The sequence below is a fragment of the Crinia signifera genome, chromosome 7 (assembly GCF_055691185.1).
Source record: "Crinia signifera chromosome 7, ASM5569118v1, whole genome shotgun sequence".
NCBI lineage: Eukaryota > Metazoa > Chordata > Amphibia > Anura > Myobatrachidae > Crinia > Crinia signifera.
The window spans coordinates 61,953,028-61,970,989 of NC_139223.1; the positions used below are offsets into that span (position 1 = coordinate 61,953,028).

The following is a 17,962-nucleotide window of genomic DNA, read 5'->3' on the forward strand; positions in this document are numbered from 1 at the left end:
CCCCCCATTAACGGCAGGGGGGCGCCCAATTCATAGTTATGCCACTGGGCTCATGGGACAGCGGCTTTCCAGGAACACTATATAGACATTGTTGAAGAACATAAAATAATCACCGTTGTTAATGGATACCCGGTTTTAGTGCAAAAAAAGTGGTCGTTTGCTGCTTAGCGAGCAGTTTAAAGCCGCCCGGACAAAATTTACATACTATAATGAAGATGGAATCCAAGTCTACACACAAAATGGATTTATGTATTCACCTGCATGTTTTTCACATGGGCCCTTATTCTGGTTTACTCGCAAGGCTGCGAATTTCGCAGCCTTACAAATCACCAAGGGCCACCCACCACCCTTGGTGGGGCTTAATGATGTCGGCGTCTGGCCGCAACCCCCAAACTTCCTGTCAGTGTCTCTTCTCTGAGCTTCTCCCGGAGAGGAGCACTAAAAACTAGGTAAGCATGACCGAAGTGCCAGCAAACAGAACCAGGCAAAGAGGACCAGCAGTTGAGGAAGCAGGAAACGGTAGCACTGCAGGCTTCTGTGAGACATTTATGAAAACTAAGAGGAACAACGATCTATACCAGTGCATGCAATAATTTCTAAACAATAATTAATGACTAAAAAACTTTTTCTTCTCAAGATTTGCTGTGATCAATAGGGAAAATACAGCTTGGAGTAAATTTTTATTTTAAGGTGTACTGTGATTTAATAAATATATTGATGATATTTTTTGCATTAAAGTAATTGTTTACAATTGTAGACAGTGAAGATTTATTTTAAAAATTGCCTCGGCATAAATATTGGAATAAACAATTACCTCCTCCTCTCTTAAAGTGCCCCTGCTGTAAAAGTTTCCAGGGCAGCCTGCAGATAATATTGGGCGGTACAGTTTACAAATTTGATACAATTTTATATGACATAATAAAAATAAAGAAAAGTCCTACTTAGATAATAAATGATTAATAACCTGTTATTCTATGGAAGCATAGGAATTCTCCCCAGTCTCATTGGCTGTTTATTGCACAGTGTAAGGGCCACTGCTCGGCCTGAGGTGATCTCCCTTTTCCTATCTGGTGTGTACAGACATGGAGATTAGTAAAACAGAACTTGCTCCACTGATTCTGATTTCCCTTTCACAGACTATCCTATTTCCACCGTATTGTTGGCTTCACAGACTAATAGCGTTACAATACACATGCTCTTTTCTTTGGTACAAATACATCCCTTGTTGCTGGTACATAATTAGCACTCACCATTAGCTGCGTAGGAGTTCTGCAGAATTTGAGTAATCCATTCATACAGCGCTCTCCGGGTATTGGCTGTTAATTTTTCATACAGATCCCTAAATACAGATGACCTATAAATAGAATGACAGAATCATGAACCCCTGTTGACTGCTATATATCTGGGCTATTAAAAATGAACTACATATTCATACCTCCCAACATTCATCTGGACAAATGCGTCACGGAGCGTGACCTATGATCGCGGCGCTAACGCGAGGCCTTGCCACTATTTTGTCCGCTGTATGGGCATGGCCAGCCATGTGAGAGCTACTGGCCATGCCCCCTGTACCTCTCTTCAGTGAATAGATGCTCCCCCACCGTAAGGCACTGCCGGCCATGGGTGGGATTCGGGACAGTTCCAAAAAGAAGAGACTGTCCTGTGAAAATTGGGGCTATTGGGAGGTATGCCTTTTCAGCCACATACACCTATCATCAAATCACACCAAAGAGTCCCTGTTTGGCGAACCACAGGCATTGTGACTTGGTGGCGTCAGCTATCCTGACAGACATTTGCATCTTATTCATATAACTAACGCCACAAAAGTATGATGCACGCGTTCCCTGAACACTCATTTCTGTGTGTGACTTATTTACTAATGGGGTTTAAATTATAAAAGACAGAGGTTCAATACTAGTGCCAGGTGTTATTATGCTTAATCGGTGACTTTTTACCAATTACTTTAAAACAAAAATAGTAATCCTCCGGGGCCTATTAAGCAATATTTGTGGGATATTCCACACAAACAGCCATGTTTGGGGCATATACCAGATGTACTAGAACCCAAATGTACTATGGAGAGATCAGAGATATTTACTGAGAAACCTCCATTTTAGTCAGCAGCCACAGCTTCCATAGTTTCTCCATCTCCAGATAGCATGACCCTATGGGCTAGTATCATATTTTTACAGAGAGTGAGCCCGTAGAATCCTCTCCAATGGCACAATAGTCACTCATGGTCATTGGCTGTGGGGTACCCACACCAGGAAGCAGCGTGACAGCATTATGCTATCACACCATACTTCCCAGCTGTCCCGATTACCTGGTCCTGTTAATTGGTAACGTTCCCACTGTCACACTTGCAGGCAGCAGGGTCCTTTGGTCATAGGGGCCAGTTGGGAGTCCCCCTGTCACTTCCTGCTCTGCTCAGAGCAGCGGTGAATAGATGATGTGTGTACGCGCATAGCAATAGCTCAGCAGACCCCGCAGTGGCTTGGAGGCTCTTGGTTTTTTTGGGCACCAGGGGTCTGCGGGGGGGGGGGGGGGGGGCTATTTTTGCTCTGCTAATGGGAGGGCCGCTTTGGCTGGGTCTGTTACTGTTCCCCTGCTGGATCGCCGAGACGGGCAGATCTTCATGTCTGTGGTCCTGGTACTCTGCCTGTTGCCATTATCCATGCGGTGGCCTCATCTTGCATCCTTAATAACTGTCTTCTCTGAGTCAGCGACCATTTTACGAGGGACATTGTTTCATTGTATCACACTGCTTCCAGCTCTTTGCCAGGATGGGCTCTTTTCTCATTGAGAGAGAAGCTTGCAGACTAAAGTGAAGCTTGAATATTTAAGTGACTTGTGAGTTGGAAACAGAAGCAGTGTATTGTTACTAGGTGTGAACAGATACTAGGAGGAGGAGCTAAATCTAGGTGTGAAGAGAGATTAGGGGGAGGAGCTGAGTGTAAACAGGTGCCTGACATACTATTTATGTAGAGACAAGACTCATTGGAGCTTGCTCATTGAGAGAGAAGCTTGCAGACTAAAGTGAAGCTTGAATATTTAAGTGACTTGTGGGTTGGAAACAGAAGCAGGTGAGTTATCTTGCATTCTGTCTGTCTTGTATTCTTTATCTGTCTATCTATATAGAGACTGTAATTTTGAGGGAGAAATCTGAGTGTGATTGGTTGTGCCTGTATCTGTATAGTGTATTGTTACTATAGTGTATTGTTACTAGTTGTGAACAGATACTAGGAGGAGGAGCTAAATCTAGGTGTGAAGAGAGATTAGGGGGAGGAGCTGAGTGTAAACAGGTGCCTGACATACTATTTAAGTAGAGACAAGACTCATTGGAGCTTGCTCATTGAGAGAGAAGCTTGCAGACTAAAGTGAAGCTTGAATATTTAAGTGACTTGTGAGTTGGAAATAGAAGCAGTGTATTGTTACTAGGTGTGAACAGATACTAGGAGGAGGAGCTAAATCTAGGTGTGAAGAGAGATTAGGGGGAGGAGCTGAGTGTAAACAGGTGCCTGACATACTATTTAAGTAGAGACAAGACTCATTGGAGCTTGCTCATTGAGAGAGAAGCTTGCAGACTAACGTGAAGCTTGAATATTTAAGTGACTTGTGAGTTGGAAACAGAAGCAGGTGATTTAGAATACAGAAAAAGGTGAGTTTGAACACAAAAGCCAAAACACATATTATTATAGTTATTACCATACATCTGATACAATGTTTGGCCTGGTGCAGTGCAGTGGATGTAATGCATTTGTTTTGAGGGAGACATTCTGGAGACTCGGCTGCTGTCCAATCTGCAAACAATTTTCTTTACTGCAGGAGGAGATAGCTAAACTGCATGCTGAGCTACGTAGGATGTCTGTGTCCTTGCAACCACCACTGCCTCAGAGAGCCCCCAGAAGACATTCTGCCTGGACTGCTGTGGGCTCTGAAAGGCAGAGACTGACAGAGGGCATCAGACACATTCCCCAAGTGGTCACACTGCAAAACTCATATGCTGCTCTTGCAGGGTTGGAATGTATGACCAACATAGGCAATAAAGAACAGGAAGATATGAGGACTTCTACCTCTACTAACTGTAGGACCAGGAAAATTTCACCTCCAAAAAGGACTGCACTTCTTTTGGGAGATTCCATAATTAGAGGAGTTAATCTGGGAAATGCTACTAAAGTAGAGAAACAAGTAAGGTGCTTACCTGGAGCCACAGCTCCAAGAGATAAAGAACGCATGCTAAGAATTGTAAAGGCAGCAAGAAAAGATGGGGAGGTGGATGTCTTCATCCACCTAGGCACAAATGACCTGGTTAATGCTGAAGTCATGGCCGTAAAAGATGAATTTAGAAAGTTAGGACCTGCTCTAAAACAGGTGGCAACAACTGTAACTTTTTCAGAAGTATTGCCAGTACACCAAGGGGAAGATAGAACTCTGAATTAGAAACTTCAATGTTTGGCTAAGGAATTGGTGCAACGAGGAGAGATTTGGATATTTAGGTCAAAGTCAAGCTACCTGGCAAGACAGAGCCTTATATAAAAGTGATGGCCTGCACCCATCTTCAAGGGGAACGAGAATATTAAGTGAGAAGTTTGGAAGCTTCATAAGCAACTATTTAAACTAGCAGAGGGGGGCAGTGAACCAAATAAGAATGAAGAAATCTGCTCCCCCAACCTAGAGGTATTGTCTCTGCAGGCAAATGGAACAGAAAGCCTATCCACTGCAACAGAAGATAATGCCGATCAAAACCGAATAGATATAGGCAGAAAGATGAACATAGCTAGCAGCAGGAGAAGCACAAACACAACTTTAAGAGCTATGTGTGCAAATGCTAGAAGCTTAGGAAATAAAATCCCAGAACTAATTGCAATAATGACAAGGGATGAACTGGATATTGTGGCTATTACAGAGACATGGTGCAATGAAAATCATGACTGGGACATAGCTATACCAGGATATACTTTATTTAGGAAGGACAGAATGGGAAAAATTGGAAGAGGGGTTGCAATATATGTGAAAAAATATATAAAGACTACCTTAATACAAAGTATTGAAGAAAAAACGGAGGCCCTTTGGGTAACCATAGAAACAGGGGAGAAGGCGATTCTTCGTATAGGGGTGATCTACAGACCACCAGGTCAGAAAGAGGAACTAGACAAGAGCCTATTGCAGGACATCAATAAAATGGCATTAAAAGGAGAGGTGATAATCATGGGAGACTTTAATCTACCTGATGTAAACTGGGAGCTGCCTGTTGCAAGTTCCACCAGAAGTAGGGACATGCTGAATTCCTTGCAAGGAGCATCCCTCCAGCAATTGGTGAGGGAGCCCACTCGTAAGGACGCAATATTAGACTTAATACTTACAAATGGTGACAGAATATCTGACATAAATGTGGGTGAAAATCTGGGATCCAGTGACCATCAAGCAGTATGGTTCAAAATAAAGACAGAGACTGACTCATCGCACACAAAAACAAAGGTGTTAGATTTTAGGAAGGCTGATTTTGTAGAGATGGGAAACTCTGTAAGGGATTCTTTGGCAGAGTGGAAGAACTTGGAAGGAGTGCAGGATAAGTGGGAAAAATTAAAAAGTGCAATTCTAAAAGCAACAGAACTTTGGCCCTTATTCTGATCGGTGCGTACTTTTCCGAATTCTTTCGGATGGCGTTTTTTAGCCGTCTGCGCATGCGTGGAGAACGCGACGCGCATGTGCCACGCATGGTCTCCGTACTTGTTCTCATTAATACCGTACAGAAATGTGCACCGCAATCACTCGGCCAATATGGGTGTGTTATGGGCGTCATGCGGAATGACACAGGGGCGTAGTTTCAAAGTGGGCTAAACTGGGCGGAAACATGGGCGGACACGGGGGAGTACACATATTTTGGTAGGCGTGCATTCGGACAGCACGCCGAATGCACGCGAACAAAAAGGGAAGAAATGTGCGGTGTCCAAAAGGCTACTCTTGCTTTGCGGACACCACTCGTCATGCGCTAGGCAATCGGAACGCCTAATCAGGACGGACGCACCTCAACCAATGTCACCTGAACCCAATACAATCACATACTTTACCCATTACTTGTTAATTACACGCTTCTCACTGCTACAATTGGAAGCATTGCAGCTTAAAGGGAACATTACATGCTGCACTTGTCACACACTTTTACACTGCAAATAATGAACACAACTTAATATTATTAATACTAATACACATGGCACTTCTGCATGTATCAATTAATACAGACATTTGTGGGGCCAAAATAACATTTATTAAAGAAACTTTGGTAAAAATTTAAAAAACATCACAAAACAAATGGGACCATAACAGGCCAAAAAAGAAATAATATAGAATAAATAGCCACAGCAGAATCATTAGGAACACATCAGGTGGCTTCACAACAAAAGTACAGCACCAACACTTCAAGTACAGCACACAGTAATGGTAGCCGAAACAGGGCAACAGGGGAACCAAACATGACATTTGAACCGCGTGCAAAAGTGGTGACCCTGGGCACGGATGTTGACACAGGATGCTGACACACACAGCTCAATGGAAGATTTGGGAAGACATAACGGTGGAGATTAATGGGGACACAAGTTCATTTGCGAGCACGTTTGCCCCTGGCAGGCTCCTTGCCACGTGCAGCAGCTCTTCGGCCTCGTCCACGGCCAGAGTCAGATGGTGGCTCATGTGGAGCACATGCTGGTGAGGGGGTGGATGATCTTCCCCCTCTGGCAGCAGGGAGTGATGATGTTGGTAATGCACCCGAAGCGGGTGACATTAGGGCCCTATTGCTGGTAACTAGCTCCACCATAAGTTCATTATGGCGGAGGAGGAGGTCATTTTGCCGCAGGGCTTGATCAGCCAGCACCTGCAGGCTAGCAGCAATAGCTTGCTGGCTGGCACTCATAGCTTGCTGGCTGGCACTCATAGCCTGCAGGCTCGCAGCAATACTCTGCTGGCTGGTGGTCAAACCCTGCAGCACCTCCTCGGCCCTACGCACCCGCTTGAATGCCGACTCTCCCTGCTGCACAATACTATCCAGCACACGGCCCCACATGGACAATTCAGCCGCGGACAATCCCGGCTGCTGCTGCACGGGCCTGCTACTGGGGCCAGGTGGTACAGACTCCACAACCTCCTCAAGAGAATCTTGACCAAGCGGTGGGGATGCTGTTGAACAAGAAATTACCAATTACCACACATTCCATACCAACTTTTAAACATCTACTTATGGCCTGGCAAATAATTACCTTCAAGCGTAGAAGCCATCACTTCCGCTGGGGACTCGCTGTCTATAGTGCTCACCCCCCGGACCTCCTCCACTGCAATACAGCACTGGGCCATCTCTTCCAGGGGGGTGAGCTCCAGCTTGGATGGCATGGGGCCAGCCCCAGAGGTGTGGCTGTGTTCCCACCGCTGGGTCAATTTCTTCTTGAGATTGCCTTTGAAGTCGTGCCACCTGCAATCAAAGTGTACATATTAATACATGTAACTCCTCATGTTTGCTGTAGCACCCATTGCAATCTGAAACATAATACAACATGTGCCTACTGACACCAAACTTACATTATATTCATTTTTCAAACCAACCCTTAGAAGATACAAAAACAGTCACCCTCCAATAACTATCAATTCAATGTCATGGCCAACATGTCTGTGCCTCCAAGCACCGTGAACACCCATTGCCCAACTCCATCTAATATTGAATGTAAACATTACTGGACTTGTACTACTCAAATGTAACACACATGTACTTGCCTCTTCTTAACATGCTCCGTCTGACGAACTTGTGGAGCCACTGCATTAATCTCCGCCGTTATCTCCTCCCAGATCTTCCATCTCCTTGTGTGTGTCAACTTCACCGCTGGGCACTCAATTAAATCACGTGCCCGGGTCACTAGGATGTCAAGCTCCCGCGGTTCATATGCCATGTTTCTTGTGGTTGGTTCCTCTGTTGCCCCACTGCGGCCACGGGCACGGCCACTGGCACGGGCACTGCCACTGCCATGGCCACGGCCACCGGTTGCTGTACCTGAAGTGCTGGGCTGGCTACTCTGTTGGGAAGCCACCTGCTGTGTTCCCAATGATTCTGCTGATGCTGAGGATGGCCCAGCTGCTGATTGGCCTGATGTTGATGGGCCATCTGGGTGCTCTGGGTTGAGGGGGACATAGGTGGTGTTGGCCTCCATGCGGGATAAGAGATTCTGCACCACCTGGTCTTCCTCTGACTCTGAGCCTGGCATGTTTGCAACAAGTGTTTGCCTTTCTAGGACAACTTTAAATACTATTTCTGTAATTGGCGTTAATCAGCTGCAACCTGCGTTCCGTACGGCCGCGTCCCGTACGCCAGCGTCAACCGTGCGGCGCATACGGCCCGCCCCTTGGTGTTGACAAATATTTCAAAAAAACCTGGCAAACTCAGTAAGTGTGATTTATTAGCTACATGCAGATTCCAACACCAATGACCAAATAAAACTGAGGTCAGACATGACATGTATATTTGAATGTACTTCTGTACTGTGCACTTGTTTGCTATGTAGTACAACTGACACTACCCATTCCATATGTCAATCCAGTCCACCACTTAGCCACAAGTAATCAGTGCTAGCATCCAAATCACATGTGAAAGCACTCCAAATTCAGCCTGGATTTTAGCTACTTTTCATTCCACCTCTGTAGTATGGGCCAGTAGAAGGTAAGTGTACACATGGCAGCATGGTCTAATTTTGGGAAAAGGTCTGCCACTATTTGCTATGTTTCTGCTGCATAGCTTTCATTATAAATTAGCTGTTTAGTACCTTGTTGAGTTAGGTGTAAGTGTCTAGTGATGCACACTATTTCACCTGTTGCTTATACCCATGTTTGGTGAATGTTATAGATTAGATAGAATGTGTTTCCATCTTATTTTACACTGTTTAGGATGGGTGTGCAATGCAATGGGTTAGCCGTCTGTTTGGGCGCATACACGCTGTTAGTGTAAAAATGAACAATAAAGTTAATACCAAATATCACTCTGACCAACCAATGACAGCACATGATTGTTTGATTTGTGCCATTGCTAAAATGGCTGCCTACCAGCGAGCACAACCATTCTCCACTGCGGAGCTGATGTCGCTGGTGGCAGTGATGGAGCGCAGACTGGGGCAGGCAGGCCCCTTCATAAGCAATAGGGACAAGCGCCGGGCATATGTTCCCGCACTCATGTGCGGAGGACCATCGCCCAACTGGAGAGGCGATGGTCCGACCTGCGGAGGCGGGAGCCGGAGCGTCTGCAGGCTCTGAGGCGGCGTCTGCAGCGCTGTAAGTATTTTCGCCAAATACCAATAAATTACAGTGGCCAGGATTCGGTCTGCTTCAAAAGTGTTAAAATGGAGAGTAACAAACAGGCAGACAATCAGCTCCTACCTGGCATTTTACAACTACAGTCTGTGACATGACAGGAAGGATCTGATTGGCTGCGTGTTTATCACTCTACATTGTATCACTTTTGAAGGCTAGTGCATCTAGGCCAGTGAGTGTTTGCATTTTCACATTATTTAATATTAATATTACATGAGGTCAATTGGGTGTTGATGACATAGAAAACCCATATACTATATGTGTGATATATAACACATATATAATGTGGTTATGATATGTACTTGTTAGAGTCATTTCAATGTCAAATGACACTCACCCATTTTGTTTGTTTAACCCACAGCGCGGGAGAGAGCCAGACAGGCACGTCAGGAGGCCCGGGCGGTGGGCAGTGAGGAGGCCAGACAGGAGGTGGCCAGTGAGGAGGCCACACAGGAGGTGGCCATTGAGGAGGCCACACAGGAGGTGGCCATTGAGGAGGCCACACAGGCCCAGGAGGTCGTGACAGAGGAGGACACGGAGGAGGCCCAGGAGGTGCCCCAGGAGTTCGGCCAGGAGGTCGAAGTGGAGGAGGAGGAGGTGCCCCTACCCCTCCACGATGTGCCACCACCTCCCAATGTGGAGTATGAGGACCTGGTGGAGCTGCCTGGCAGGGGTTAGTAGACATAATGCTTCATTACTGAGTTAGGTACAGTTTGTTATGTCTCCCAGCTGATTCAATTTTCCTATAATATAGTAAAGAGTAGTCCCAAAAAATAGGAAACAACAGACACACTTTGGTCTTATAGGGCCATGCTGCAAACGTGCAATCTGGATGCTCATGTAGGTGATGAGTGTTTATTTATGGAGGCTCTTTGTATAGAAGCAACAATAAAACATCAATGGAATATGGGCAGGCCTGATTTATACTGGAGTCCCAAGTGGGCAGTTTGCATGGGCACCCCTCTAGCCAGTGTGCCTGTGTTGTTGTCATGTATTTTTGAAAGGTATTATGTATGATGGATTGACCTTAGAAATTGTTTGGTGTATGGAAGCGGATTAGTGCTGCACTTTCACCTATCTGGCAAATGTGACAAGGAATCATGAAGTTATGGGAAGAGGGAGTAGCCTAGCATTTTCATGTGGTATCTATTCTATCTATTCTATCTATTCTATCTATCATGCAGTTTAGCTATTAAGCAGTAACATGCAGGTATATATGTATGGGTAAATGTGGCATGTTGTAGTGGGTGTATGTTTTGAGTTGAGTGAGGAGTCTTTGGCCAGGACAACTGTGAGTGATCCTCAAGTGTGGTTGTGTTTTTGATATATAGATTGTGAAATGTATATGTCACACAAGTGTGTGTGTGTGGTGGCAGCATCATGATCATATATTTGATGACATTACATACAAGAGTGGCTAAGGCTTTTTTTGTATGTATGATTTCTCATGGTGTAGGTACTTAGGATTGACTGTACAAGGTGTACGTGAGTAGCATCATTAATGTTGTACCCCCTTTCTCATGCACACAGATTACCAGGAGCCACCCCAGGGAGTTCGAGGGGCTCTCATGAGCTTACGGGAGGACCTGAGGCGGATGACCGCTCATGTGGAGGACCTCTGTGTCCTGCTGCTGGACTGATGTTGGTCCATTTTATTTTAATTTTGGAATAAAAGTTTGCCGTTATTTAATAAGTTGTCTGTGTGTTATTTCAGTATTTAACATTAAAAAGGGATTTTTGTAAGAACTTACCGTTCGAATCCCTTTCTCTGATATGGTCCTGGTGACACAGCTCAACACTGGGATGTAGGAGGGTCCGAAGGAGCCAGGCACCTATCCTAAAGCTTTAGAGGGTAGGCTCCTCCCCTACTGCATCCCTGGACTCTTCAGTTCAATCTTTCAAAGCCACTGGAATACATTAACTCAGTACAAACGCCTGCACATATTATATGCACATTTTATAACAGAAACTGTTAACTTTAACCATTTTAACATGAACATCATGAAACTTCTGGCATACTTACTGAGCGTAAGGGAGGGATCGCTGTGTCACCAGGACCATATCAGAGAAAGGGATTCGAACGGTAAGTTCTTACAAAAATCCCTTTTTCTCTTTCAATGGTCCTGGTGACACAGCTCAACACTGGGACGTTCCAGAGCCGGTCCTTTGGGAGGGTACGCTCAGGTCTGCAGCTCTCAGCACTGCTCGCCCGAATGATGCGTCCTCCGACGCGAACTCATGGAATCTATAGAATTTGGCAAATGTGTGAACAGATGACCAAGTGGCAGCTCTGAAAACCTGCTCAGCTGTGGCCCCATGTCGAACCGCCCAAGAGGTGGCAACTGACCTGGTGGTATGCGCATTAATTCTGGCCGGCACAGGCCTACCCACTTTGGTATATGCAAAAGCTATCACAGATCGCAACCACCTAGCAATAGTCTGCTTAGAAGCAGGCCAACCAATTTTGTGTACGTCATACAGTACCAATAATGTGTCAGTCTTTCTGACACTCTTCACTCTGTCCACATATATGCGTAAAGCACGCACAACGTCCAAAGTTTTCAACTTGTCCCTTTTCTTAGAACCCTCTGGGGGTTGAAACACAGGTAGAACTATCTCCTGATTTAAATGGAAGGCAGAGACTACCTTCGGTAAAAACTGAGGTACTGTTCTCAGAACAGCCCTGTCATCATGAAAAATTAAGAAGGGAGATTTGCATGACAAGGCTCCCAACTCTGACACTCTTTTAGCTGATGCTACTGCTAACAAAAACACTAGTTTTCACGTGAGAAACTTAAAGTCAGCCGACCTTAAAGGTTCAAAAGGTGCCTTCTGAAGGCAATCCAAAACCAGTGACAGATCCCAAGGCGCTACTGGTTGCTTGTAAGGGGGTTTTAGTCTGGATACCCCTTGTAAAAAAGTTTGAATCTCCGGCAAAATGGCTACTCTTTTTTGGAAATAGATGGATAAGGCCGAAATCTGCACCTTCAATGATTGAAGGCTTAGGCCCGATGAAAACCCATCTTGTAAGAATTCCAACATTCTTGCTAACTTGAAGTGAGATGTGTGAACCTTTCTCCTCTCACACCATCTAATGTAAGTCTTCCAGACTCTATAATAATTCGCAGAGGAAACAGCTTTCCTGGCTTTTATCATAGTCTGCACTACTGCGTCAGAAAGCCCTTTCCTTTTCAAAATGGCGGCTTCAATAGCCATGCCGTCAAAATCAATCGATCGGAATCCAGGTGACTGAATGGGCCTTGTCTTAGTAGATCTGGTCTCGGAGGTAGACGCCATGAGTCCACAGACAACCTCTGAAGCCTCGAGTACCAGGACCTCCTTGGCCAATCTGGGGCCACAAGAATCACCGGAACCTTCTGGTCCTGTATCCTTTTCAAAAATCTCGCTAACATTGGAACCGGAGGGAATGCATAAAGAAGATCTCCCTGCCACTGAGTAGTCATGGCATCCACTGCCTCTGCTAGCGGATCTCTCGTTCTGGCATAAAACCTGGGCACCTGATGGTTGAACCTGGATGCCATCAGGTCCACATCCGGAGTTCCCCACATCACAGTGATCTGGTGAAACACCTGAGAGTGTAAGCTCCATTCTCCTTCCTTGAGCTCCTCCCTGCTCAGGAAGTCTGCTTCTATATTCTCCACTCCTGGAATGAATATAGCCGATACCGCAGGAACATTCTGTTCCGCCCATAGGAAGATTCTGGACACCTCCCCCATGGCCAATCTGCTGCGTGTACCTCCCTGGTGATTCAGATACGCCACAGCTGTGGCATTGTCGGTCTGAATCCTCAAAGGGAGGTTCCGTAACCTGTCTCCCGCCAAGGAAATCACTTTCCAGACAGCCCTCAGCTCCAAGATGTTGATTGGTAATGCTGATTCCTCTGCCGTCCACAGGCCCTGCAGCCTGAGATCCAGGACTACTGCCCCCCAGCCCCTGAGACTGGCGTCGGTAGTTACTACCAACCAGTCCCAGGTCTGTAATGACCGACCCCACTGAAGGGAATCTACTTCTGTCCACCATTTCAAGGAGTCTCGAGTGTCCGAAGACAGCACTATCCTCTCCACCTTCATGGTCAGAGTGTTTCCTGACCAAGCTGACAAAATGTTCCATTGGAACACCCGAGAGTGGAACCTGGCAAATTGAAGCGTCTCGAATGACGCCACCATTTTCCCCAGGAGCTTGAGGCACCTCCATACTGACAAGCTCGGAGCTCTGAGAATCTCCTGCACTAGAGTGACCAGATCCCTGGCCTTTACCTCTGGGAGAAAAACCCGATGGAGATGGGTATCCAGTATGACTCCCAAGAATTGAAGCCTCTGTGATGGTACCAACTGAGATTTTTGTACATTTAAAATCCAGCCGTGAGCCTGCAAAAAACTGATGGCCTCTGCCAAGTGACTCTGAAGCATGGCTGCTGACCCTGCTTTGAACAGGAGATCGTCCAAATAGGGTATTACTGTGATTCCTCTGAGCCTCAGCACCGCCGCCATCACTGACATTATCTTTGTGAATACCCTTGGCGCGGTCGCTAGCCCAAAGGGTAACGCCCGGAATTGTAAATGCAGGTTTCCTATAGCAAACCTCAACAGGGTCTGATGTTCCGGGTGGATGGGAACGTGCAGATATGCGTCCTGGACATCCATGGACGCCAAAAATTCTCCCTGGTCCAGACTCAGGAGTACTGACCTTAAAGACTCCATTTTGAAATGGTCTACCCATAGATGGACATTTAAGGATTTCAAGTTTAGTATTGGTCTGAAAGACCCGTCTGGTTTGGGCACCAGGAACAGCGTGGAGTAAAAGCCTTTCTTCCACTCTGCCCTGGGAACCGGAATAACCACCCCTTTTTCCAAAAGGGAATGAGCCGCTCTCATAAGAGCTGTGCGAAGGAGCGCCTGTTTCGGCACGGGTGTGGGTATGAACCTCTTCGGAGGCAACCCTCTGAAAGGGATTTTGTAACCCTGGGTAATAATCTCTAAGACCCAGGAATCCTGGTCTAGAGAAGCCCATGCGTCCCTGAAATGTGTGAGACGCCCCCCCACCTTTATCACTGTCGGGCCTATCCCCTGACAGTCATGCGGAGGGTTTGTCCTCTCCTTTGGAGGCAGGCTTCTTATGGAAGGAGCCAAACTTGGACTTTTGAGTTTTGCCCCTAGAGGCCTGAAACTTTCCCCTGAAGGACTGTCCTCGAAATGACGCACCACCTCTAGGGGAGGGCCGAAAGGACGGCCTAAAAGCAGAAAATCTGGACGTCTGCTTTGCTGAGGAGGCCGGCAGAAATGTACTTTTGCCGCCCGTGGCCTGTTTTATAATCTCCTCTAATTCAGTACCAAAGAGTACCTTTCCTTTGAAGGCTAATGTTTCCAGAGCCTTCTTGGACTCATTGTCTGCTTCCCAGGCTTTAAGCCAAAGCACTCTCCTGGCATTAATGGAGACTGTGGACACTCTGGTCGCCATTTTAATAGCTTCCTCCTCTGCTTCCACTGCATATTCTGCAGCAGCCTTAATCTTTTCTGCAAGCAGCAACGCACCAGGATCAGCCTGCAGCATGGTGCATAAATCACCAGCCCACTCTATCATGGCCTTAGAGACCCAGGCTGAAGCAATAAGGGGCCGTAAGGTAAACCCCACCCCTACAAAGATAGCCTTGAGGTTACTCTCCAGCTTTTTATCTACAGAATCTTTGAAAGCTGCACCGCCCTGTACTGGTAACACAGTAGCCTTGGACAAACGTGCCACTGAAGCGTCCACAACTGGGACCTTTTCCCAGAGCTCCGCATGAGACTCTGGCATGGGGTACAGACTAAGGAATCGCTTAGGCATCTGTAGCCTCTTATCAGGAGTTTTCCAAGCCCCTTCTAACAATTCCTGTAACCCCTCATCTGAAGGAAAAGTAACAGCCTCCTTCCGCTGTCGCTTAAAAACACCTTTCACAGGAGTCTTATCCTCCACAGACAGCTTTAAAGCCTGCTTCACAGCTACAATGAGATCCTCTATACCAGCAGCAGAGGTCTCTTCCAAATCATCACCCTGATCCCAGGGGATGTCAGTATATTCTCCCACCTCCTCATCTACCAAAGTAGGCATAGCATAAGACCTTCTAGGGGTCCCTGCAACATCATCCATTCTGTCCAGCATTTCACTGAACCTGTTAATCCCTTTAGCAGTATCCTGCATCACCTGAATCAGCGCAGGATCTGCCTGGGTAAGAGGTAAGGAGCCAGACGACTGCTGAGATGATGGCATAGGTCTCTGTGATTCTACCAGCCCATCACTCTGCCTGTCCAGAAGCTGCACCAAAGCGTTTACTGACCTGCCTAGGGCCCTGGCCCACGCAGGTTCCATCTGCTCTGCCCTATGGGGTTCACTGCCCATGGGTCTCACATCAGCGCAAGTAATACATAAGCCCCCCTTGGCCATCTGCTCAGGGACAAACTTTTGTGTGCAAACATTGCACGCGCTCAGTGCACTAAGGGCTCCCTCCCCCAAAACCACAGCCTGATGCTCAGACATGATGCAAGTGATAAATGTATATCTATCAGTATACACAGTGCAAACAATGTACAAGCGTTTATACAGAGGCAATGCACCCAGTCACTTAGCTGTCTGTTGGTTTCAACTGCGGGGAAGCGATGCCCAGGAAATCCAAGTCACTCTGCCAGGATCAGTAAGCCAGCTCAGCTCCGCTGCAAGCGTTCTGAAAGGCGCCAAAGTCAGAGTGAAGGAAGAGACCACAAGTCCCTGCTGCTGCGGGGTCCGTGACCTCTTGGCGCCAACCACCCCCAGCCAGCCGCTCCTTAGGTAGGATTTCCTAGTTCCAGTGTCTCCCCCTCGACTGGGGATCACTTGGAACATGCCTGTCACAACGCTGCTGTCCTCTCATATAGGAGCTCAGCGTGTAAGCTCCGCATAAAATGGCCGCCGCCATCACGGAGCGCCTGTCCCCCATGATCCCCACCTAAATGTGGAGCCGGTTTCAGGATACTCCGGAGCCCAGGCAGCCTCTTAGAAGAGGCTGTAAGCGCTGCACAGGGAGACCAGACAGCGTCTCCCCTGTGCACAGTGAGCTGACAGGACGCGCTTCTGTCAGCTCCTGCTGCGCTAGCAGTGTGAGGATTCACTATGAGAATCCTCACACTGTGCCTACCTAGCTAGGGTAAAAGTTAATAAAACAATAAAAATTCCCTAACTACTCTAATTCTTCGGCTGCTCCTGCAGCCCTTTAGAATAGCACCCACTCCAGTGGGCACCTAACACGAACTGAAGAGTCCAGGGATGCAGTAGGGGAGAAGCCTACCCTCTAAAGCTTTAGGATAGGTGCCTGGCTCCTTCGGACCCTCCTACATCCCAGTGTTGAGCTGTGTCACCAGGACCATTGAAAGAGAAAAGTATAAATAGCATTTAAAATCACCAACATGTGGATGTTTAGATATGTACATAGCAAAAGGGTAGATGACATTTTTATCCCCATAGGGAATGTTAGGGTTAATGTATAGTGCTTGTAAGTGTTTAAGGATCAATTAGCTAAATAACAGATGACCAGGAGCAACAATCTGTTCTCAAAGTGGTTTGATAATTGCCTAAGTGTGTCATGTAATCTATTTGGGAACTCAGATAACAGTAGTCTGTTTTTTTGCGTAAGTACACCGCATATGTGCGTAGTGGCCGGTTCGCGTCCGTTCTGACGCGGGAAGGCCGTGCATATGCGGTCAGACCGTGCAGAATCTGAGTGTTTCCCCCGCACACGCATGGTTTGTATGTCGTCCGTAAACACGCCCTGTTCTTAAAGAGTGAGTCCGTCCGAATGTGGAGGACACGTGGGCGTTTCTACGGACGACGGCCGCACGCCGCCGAACAGCGTGGCGTGCGGACCGCACCGTAAGAATTCGGGAATATCCGCACCGATCAGAATAAGGGCCATTGTGTCAAAAGAGTTAGGAAAAACACAAGAAAAAGAAAGCCATTGTGGTTTGCAAAAGAAGTAGCAAGTATTGTGAAAGCAAAAAAGTTGGCCTTTAAGAAATTTAAGCAGACGCAGAAGAATGAGGACAAAGAGGTGTATCTTGTTAGACAGAAGGAGGCTAAGAAGGTAATCAGATGTGCAAAAGCACAGGCTGAAGAGAAAATGGCCCAGTCAGTGGGTAAAGGGGGGAAAACTTTTTTTAGGTATATAAGTGAAAGGAGAAAAACAAAAAGTGGAATAATTAGACTGAAGACAGAGAGTGGAAGTTTTCTTGAGGGGGACAATGTAATAGCAGATAATATTAATAATTATTTCTGCTCAGTATTCACTGCTGAAAGAGAGGGGAAGGGGCCACAGTTAAGTTGCAAGTATAGTCAGAAAACTGAGGGAGAGACAAGTACATTTACAGAGGAGAAAGTCCTCACAGAACTCTCAAAACTGAAAGTGGATAAATCAATGGGGCCAGATGGGATACATCCAAGGATACTAATAGAGCTTAGAGGGGAGCTGGTAAAACCAATAACAGAATTATTCAACCAGTCACTAGCTACTGGAGTAATCCCAGAGGACTGGAAAACAGCAAATGTAGTCCCACTGCACAAAAGTGGAAGCAAGGAAGAGGTAAGCAACTATCGA

General features: G+C 46.5%; 2 protein-coding genes across 2 annotated transcripts in view; one reads left to right on the forward strand and one right to left on the reverse strand.

Moving 5' to 3' along the window:
- The window catches only part of OTOA (otoancorin), a 79,958-nt gene that overhangs the window by 58,120 nt on the left and 3,876 nt on the right, over nucleotides 1-17,962 (reverse strand). Inside the window, exon 2 of the mRNA XM_083153218.1 lies at nucleotides 1,251-1,354. Coding sequence (XP_083009344.1) covers nucleotides 1,251-1,354 — 104 coding nt within the window. The remainder of the gene's footprint in view (nucleotides 1-1,250; nucleotides 1,355-17,962) is intronic.
- LOC146020416 (uncharacterized) lies at nucleotides 1,620-11,002 on the forward strand. Its single transcript, XM_083153530.1, has 3 exons — nucleotides 1,620-1,662; nucleotides 9,704-10,015; nucleotides 10,873-11,002. Exons 1-3 carry the CDS (start codon nucleotides 1,620-1,622, stop codon nucleotides 10,980-10,982), a joined length of 465 nt encoding a protein of 154 aa, XP_083009656.1. The 3' UTR covers nucleotides 10,983-11,002.

Coding starts and splice junctions, on each gene's coding strand:
- LOC146020416 (XM_083153530.1), top strand. CDS start 1,620: ATGGGTGGGATTCGGGACAGTTCCAAAAAGAAGAGACTGTCCT. Junction 1,663..9,703: donor CAAAAAGAAGAGACTGTCCT/GTGAAAATTGGG, acceptor TTTAACCCACAG/CGCGGGAGAGAGCCAGACAG. Junction 10,016..10,872: donor GGTGGAGCTGCCTGGCAGGG/GTTAGTAGACAT, acceptor TCATGCACACAG/ATTACCAGGAGCCACCCCAG.